The following is a 6,536-nucleotide window of genomic DNA, read 5'->3' as shown; positions in this document are numbered from 1 at the left end:
TTAAATCCACTATTCAAAACATCAGTGATACAGGGCAGGAGACCTGCCTTACAGTTCTTAAGTTTTGCTGCATCAGCTTGGTCCTCTTCGGGCCCTGCACTGATTTTGCTTTTTCACCCTCCAATTTGGGTTACTTCTGATGCAGCAGTTTTAAGAGTTTATGGCCTCATAAATCTTCGTGGACTTTAGGTCCAGCATCCTTAACAAAGTGAAATAGGAGTAGACCCACGGCCTGGAGATAGCCTGGCTGTGTGCCATCCCCTCTGCCTCCAGCAGTAGAGCCCTTTTGAAGGTCATCTGCTGCTCCAACAGCGCTGTCTGCCTGTATGGAGAAGAAAGTATTCGCCAAACATGACAATATTAACAACAAGACAACACTGCGCTGTATTTACGAGGAGAGTTGGTCCGCCTGCACCCTGGACTCTTCTTTGACCCTCAAAGCTTGTTCTTCGCTTATTTGGTGCTCTTCCTCTGTGGTCCTTCTCTCTTCCTCCTCCTGCTCCTTCATAGCGAGGTACTCATCTCTCTCAGTCTCGTTCAGCTCCTGTAGGAGCTTGCACGCCTCCTCCTGCCTCTTCTGTTTCTCCAGGTCCAGATGTTCCACTTCCGCTACAGTAATATAATAATGTAGTATTATTGTTATTAGATGTCATAGAAGTAGTTTTTCACCTTTCCTCCTCCTCGCCTCCTCCTCCCTCATCTTCTGCAGTCGCTCCATCTGTCGCCTCCTCTCCTCTTGCCGCCTCGTCGCCATCTCGCGCGCCGTCTGCTCCTGCTCAGCTTTCTCCTTCTCCTCCTGCTCACGTTTCCTCCTCACCTCTTCTTCTGCGAGCTTCCTCATTCTACGGTTGGAGAAACAAAGTGGCAATAGAAAGCGTTAGAACACAACCTGAAGGTTCTTTCTTACCTGAGATGTTCAGCTCTTCTTCTCCGGTCTTCCTCCAGTTCGTTCTTTATGTTCTCCTTCGCCCTCTTTCTTTCCTCCTCTAGTTGCATTGTTTCTTCCTCCTCCTGTTCCCTTCTCCTCCTCTCCGCTTCCTGTCTTCGTATCTCAGCTCGCTCAGCGTGATGACGGGTCACTTCCTCGTTGCTTCTGGAGGTCTAAAACCATGCATTAATGTTCAATAGGTAAACAGATTTTTTCCCGATCAAGACTATTGTATGGTAGATCTTATATTGTGTTCTTCACCAACCTCAGTCTTCACCAGGTTTAACATCAGCTGTTCCTCGGTTACCATGATGGTGGAACACGACGACAGTTGACCTTGAGAGGATGTGAGGACCCTCATGTCAGCCGAGAGACCCTCGGAGGAAGACCTCAGAGAGCTCCTCCCATTGAGGCCCAAGGACACAGAAGGAGACATTTGGAATCCAACTGAATGAACACTGCCGTTAGGGCTGTTTTTGTCATCAGCGGAAAGGCGCTCGTGGTTTTCTTTTATGGAGGTATCAGTTTTTGGTTTTTCGTCAGAGTGTCTGGAGGGCTTGAGGTAAAAGCCTTCGTCTGTTTCCTGTTCAGCTGCCACTTCCTCATTCTCCAGACCATCACTGAGTTGTTTATGAGAGGGAACATTAAGACCATCTGCAAATGAGATAAAAAAAAACAACATAAACCACTCTTTTCCCTCTTCCTTCCTTCGTGGAATTTTAGGAAGTTCATATAGAGTATGAGTCCCCCTGGAGTTCCACAGGGAAGTGTTTTAGGTCCGTTCAGTTTCACCACTACATTTTCAAAATAATTATGGCTGCTTTTACAAACGTACGAGGAAGTTTGAGTTAGTTTTCATTTCTTCAAAAGCATTTTCGCTTTTATTTCATTTCATTAACAAAATGTTTTCTCAACTTCAATTTTAATCACTTCATTAGTTTTCATGAACTATAATAACCGTGACCTGTTCCCAAAACATTTATATTACACGTGATATTCTGTTACCATGCTGTGATATTCTGTTGTGATTTGGCTTCGTTGGTCGCGTTCTTCCGATCAACTCTTCCATCCTTTCTTTCTCTCCTTTTTCCTTCGTCCTCCTCTCACTGTCCTCTCTTTCTTTGATCCTTCTCTTCTTTTTCTAAAAATAAATCACGTGATCGGCAAAACTATAACCAAACCGACAATGATCCACAAGATTCCTCACCACAGAATGTTTTTGGGTCTCTGTTGCATTTTTCTTTGCCTGATTGTCATCCGTGTGGATTTTAGTCTGGTGAGCATTAGTGTCTTCTTTCTTCTGCTTTCTCACAATTCCAACTTTGTTCTTTCTGGATCGCATCTGCCCTTCTTCTCTTGACTTGACAGTTTTCCGTGTAGGGTTCACAAGTGAAACCCTAGCACTGTTAATGGTTAGAAAATATACACAAAGGAAGCATTTCTGTAAGTTTTTGTTTGCAAGTTCCTCGACAAACAAGTGCTCGGTTTTTGAAAGAGCCCAGGCTTCCACGCAATGCAGTTTTTTTTTACAATACAAGCTTATTTGTAAAATGCATTTCACAACAGTTGCTGATGTGGGGCCCCAAGTCACTCAAAATGTTAATGGCTAAAAAAAAACTGTGGCAAAATGGACAAAAGCTTTAGTGAAAAACAATGATGGTTCTTTGCTTTCATCTCACCCCGCAGCTTCCTTTGCGATGTTAGTCTCGACGTCCTTCTGCAGTCCAACCGCAGTTTCCTCTCCCAGTGGTTTTCTAGTTGCAATACCCTGCTGGATGGAGGTGGTACTGCCAAGGCAAAATCGTAAATGTTTTAGCATTGTTCCAAGTTGGCCTTAAAATTTATACCTGAGTCCAGATTCTTGTGTGGGAGCCGTGTCGTTCCCAAGCTGGTCGGTACGTCCTGAACTGGCTTTTGGCAGATGTGCAGCGACCTCCTCGTGCTCCGCTGTGCAGCCTCCTGCAGGAGGAGGCTGTTTCCTTGGTGACAATTTCTCAACTTTGTTTTGAACATCTTCATCTTGTTTGTCTTCCCACCGTGTTTCCTCCATTGGATTTGCTCTCTTTGTATTTTCATTTGTTGTAACCACTAAAACAAAAAGGAGTGACTTTTTGGTATTTTGGGAAAATATAGACGATAAATGGATAACCGATATATGAATGGATTACCTAAATTAGCAAGGCTGCTGGGTGGTCTTAGGTCAGACTCGGAAGATTTGCAAAGATCCAAACACTGGTTTAACAACAACATATTGTTTGGATGCCACATATGCCAAATGAACAAAATTGTAAATGAGTAGGAAAAACTCACAGTTTTAACAGTTGTGTCATATTGAACATCGCCAGAAAGTATATTTGAGCTGAGCTCCTCATCTTCTTCTACAATGAGGAAGTCAAACATTGTTTGTAAAAGATGTCACTGCCACCGACTGGTCTTTCCATCCATCCCGTGGTAGCCATTGTGTGCCAGAGGTGTGTCTTTGTGCGTATCGTATATACCTGCATGTGTGTGTTGATGATGCAGCACCATGACAAAGGGTAACGTCTCGCCATCTTCAGACAAAACCTGGAAAGCTGTGAAGGGCAAACTGCAGGATTATCTGATGTTGACTTTTCCCACCTCAATAATACCTCAAGGAAAATGTTCTTTATTAGCACAGCTTCCTGCAATGCTTTTGTGGTCAAAGTTATTATTACTAAGTCATTTACTCACCTTTCTGTTCTGCGTCATTGTCGTCACCAAGAACTTGGTGCTGGTAGTTGTCATAGAGTGACAGTTGGATAATTTCCCCGTCAGGGCCAAGAATCACACACCCAGCGGCTTGGCTTTTCTGCCAATCTGACAACAGGCCACAATATTAGGCATGCATCATTTAATGACCTCTGAGTAATTCCCGTTACTGTATGTAATGTTTTGTTATGCTATGCTATGCATTCTGCATCTGTACCTCTTAGCTCCAGTGGTAGAACTCCCCTGACCACACTTCTTTTAGAGTCGCTGGAGTAACAGGAATCGTGGAGATCCAGTACTCGCTTATGTGTAAAGGCTGAAGAGCTCTGCCTGCCTGGACCTCTGCATCCTGAAGCACACCTAGATACTCCCACTGGCAGAGGTAGAGAGGACAGAGCAAAGCACAAAATAGATTGGGATTACAGTATAAACACAGAAAAGACACAATAATGAAATAATGTTCCATTTTGATGCACCATGTGTCAGGCCCAGCAGAACCTCTGATGATTTCTTCAACTGTTGCCCATGCTGCAACATCTCCTCGCAGAATTCTTTTGCAGTTTTGACCCTTCCTCTTGCTTTTCTTTTACACTTCATTTGTTCTGTATGGATGAATAACACAATCTTACACAAGGGAAAACACCATTAAGATGTTTTCTCACCATATTTTTGAACAGGGAGTAACAGAGGAAGAAACAAGGGACGATGATGGCAATCCTCCGGATATACTTGGGGGTGAAATTCGACCCATCTTGGTTCTGTTCGGACTTCTTGCCGAGTCCGTGTCCCACTGGCATGCCCCGTTGTGTTGTCTTCTCCAGGAGGTAGGCACTGCTTGTGATGAACTTTAGCTATGTTGGAACCCTCTGGTCGTGCCTGAAACATCCAAGTCAAACCCAAGCGGTGGGGTATATCTTTTAAATGCACTAATACACTGAACCAGAACATATTTAGATCTTGCTCTGCTGAACATCGATACTGCTGGAGAGCTGTCAGTTTCTTTTTAACTCGTGTTTAAATCTTCTTTAAAATCAATACTATTCTTGCTATAACCATAACATATAAATCCATTTTCAATAATTTATTGTGTGTAGCTGGGTTTTATACCAGGTGAATTTGGGCAAAATATATATCGTAAATATATCTTGGATCACCTGAAATTCTTCTTGTTCTGCGAGGGTTATGTGGTCTATACAGGTCTGCAGATCAAGGACCAGATCCAACTGGACCCTTCGGTCACTGCCCTGTTTTTCATTCTGATCTGCAGACAAGCTCAATTTGAAGGATCAACCAGATACAGATGGTTGAAACACTTTGTGTTTTACCTTTAGGTGGATTCTCCAGACGGGAGTTGTTTTTTCCAGGGTCACCAAGCAACTCCGTATGGTGGTGTGCTCGTGGATCATAAAGATGGCAAACACTTGCATGACGGATGTTTGGAAGTGGAGGTAAGGTAGGCGCGGCAAATCTGGAGGTCAACTAGATCAGAGACATGAACAGTCCAAATGTAGCCATAATCTGCAGTTTGATGCAATCAGCAAAATCGAATATGTATCACAAAAATATTTATTATATTCGCCCGAGTGGTCATTTCATTTACCCGACCATTCTGTTGCTGTCGCAAAAGGCGAGCGTCTGAGCTGTGGTCCACTTCCTGCCGTGTGACCCGCCTCCTCCTGCCTGACACCTCTGACCCATATTCAGTTCCTAGCATAACCAAGTCCTGAAGACACGGGAGATGAAACTTTTGGTTCAGCTCTCGTAAAGATGAAGAAAGTTTTATTTAGTTCTCATTCTTACTCGTGAGTACAGAACAAGAGGGCCTCGGCGAGTGCTATATGTTTTCGGGATTGTTGACGCTTCACTCCCTAGTAGGCTTCCGCTGTTGGTCAGATGCAGGAGAGCATCATGGGATTTCCAGATATAGTAGTCCTATATTTGGGTCATATATTTTAATGACATAGTTAGGGATTGAAGTAGTAGAAAAGCCACAATATGAAAAGCATTACTTTGTATTCTATTTGCTAAAAACAAGGAAAGGAAATAATGTGCATAAAGTCAGATCAAGCAAGAATTGAGGAAATGACACAAAGTGAAAGTCAATGCAACCTCTTTGTCTCCAACGCTAACATATCAAGCAAACTTTAACACCTGTGGCGTGTAGCAGACGTCCAGTCGGCCACCTGTACTCTCAGTGAAGACTCGAGCGTACCCCCGACTCAGCGGCGACAGAGACAAATCCATGGTGTTAACTCCTATCTCGTCTAAAAAAAAAGCATTTATTAAATGAGCATGTATTCCAGCGTCAATGGTGTTATGATCCTATACATGGATCTGGTGGAATTCCTAAAGGTGGGAAAGTTTGTTAAGAAAAATAGAATGGACGTACCTGCTACCTCCTAAGTTTGGGTTAGAGCATGAATGTATGCTTGTTGCTAGGATGTATGATTCACTACTTTGTGTTACCGTTGCCCCCAGCTTCAGCTGCTTGGATTACCACACGCACACATTCGCACACGCACGCACACAACTTTTGTATGAAGTATTCCCAGAATTACAAATTTATTTTAATATTATTATTTAATTTTAATGAGCCCCATACTGTTGTCTATTTTGTGTATTGAGTGGAGTTCCACAGGACAATGTTTTAGGTTATTAATTCATTTTCTCTGAAGTTTGATTTCTCCTCACCACTTAATCAATCAACCCATCAATCAGTCAATCAATCATTCATTCAATCAATCAATCAATCAATCAATCAATCAATCAATCAAGGAGAACCAAGGCCGTGGCATTAAAAAAATGTAACAAATTCAGTTCATGATGATTATCGATTGGGCCTTAAATTGATCCTAAAGTCGCGATCAGGAACTGCTGT

At 43.0% G+C, this 6,536-nt stretch overlaps 1 protein-coding gene and 1 long non-coding RNA gene across 3 annotated transcripts; one reads left to right on the top strand and one right to left on the bottom strand.

Moving 5' to 3' along the window:
- Positions 1-147: 147 nt before the first annotated feature.
- LOC133159879 (golgin subfamily A member 6-like protein 22) lies at positions 148-6,355 on the bottom strand. 2 transcript variants are annotated; one of them, XM_061287272.1, is made up of 22 exons: positions 6,048-6,355; positions 5,810-5,922; positions 5,459-5,590; positions 5,259-5,381; positions 4,984-5,137; positions 4,813-4,919; positions 4,321-4,534; positions 4,135-4,260; positions 3,876-4,031; positions 3,641-3,766; positions 3,427-3,501; positions 3,239-3,306; positions 3,097-3,160; positions 2,776-3,016; positions 2,608-2,715; positions 2,136-2,331; positions 1,934-2,069; positions 1,194-1,582; positions 908-1,101; positions 670-842; positions 393-609; positions 148-322 (listed from the first exon to the last, which is right to left on the bottom strand). In XM_061287272.1, the coding sequence occupies exons 2-22, from the start codon at positions 5,900-5,902 to the stop codon at positions 151-153; spliced, it is 3,264 nt and encodes a 1,087-aa protein (XP_061143256.1). In that variant the 5' UTR covers positions 5,903-5,922; positions 6,048-6,355; the 3' UTR covers positions 148-150. The 2 variants fall into 2 exon arrangements, with proteins under 2 accessions (XP_061143256.1, XP_061143257.1); XM_061287273.1 differs by having other exon boundaries at positions 3,248-3,306; positions 6,048-6,354.
- On the top strand, positions 3,747-6,204 carry LOC133159888 (uncharacterized). Its single transcript, XR_009715765.1, has 4 exons — positions 3,747-4,040; positions 4,336-4,482; positions 4,990-5,106; positions 5,286-6,204. It is a non-coding gene; the product is annotated as an uncharacterized LOC133159888 (long non-coding RNA).
- Positions 6,356-6,536: the final 181 nt, after the last annotated feature.

Source organism: Syngnathus typhle, linkage group LG9 (genome assembly GCF_033458585.1).
Source record: "Syngnathus typhle isolate RoL2023-S1 ecotype Sweden linkage group LG9, RoL_Styp_1.0, whole genome shotgun sequence".
In the NCBI taxonomy this organism is placed as follows: Eukaryota; Metazoa; Chordata; class Actinopteri; order Syngnathiformes; family Syngnathidae; genus Syngnathus; species Syngnathus typhle.
Note: the sequence above shows the minus strand (reverse complement) of the source record. Positions and strands in the feature narration are given on the sequence as shown.

What these genes read in the sequence shown, in the direction of transcription:
- LOC133159879 (XM_061287272.1), bottom strand. Translation starts at nt 5,902, where the DNA reads ATGGATTTGTCTCTGTCGCCGCTGAGTCGGGGGTACGCTCGAGTCTTC. An exon ending in GACAGCAACAGAATGGTCGG is followed by an intron (nt 5,138 to 5,258) that starts GTAAATGAAATG and finishes TCTCTGATCTAG; the next exon opens with TTGACCTCCAGATTTGCCGC. An exon ending in CAGGCGGACCAACTCTCCTC is followed by an intron (nt 323 to 392) that starts GTAAATACAGCG and finishes TTCTCCATACAG; the next exon opens with GCAGACAGCGCTGTTGGAGC.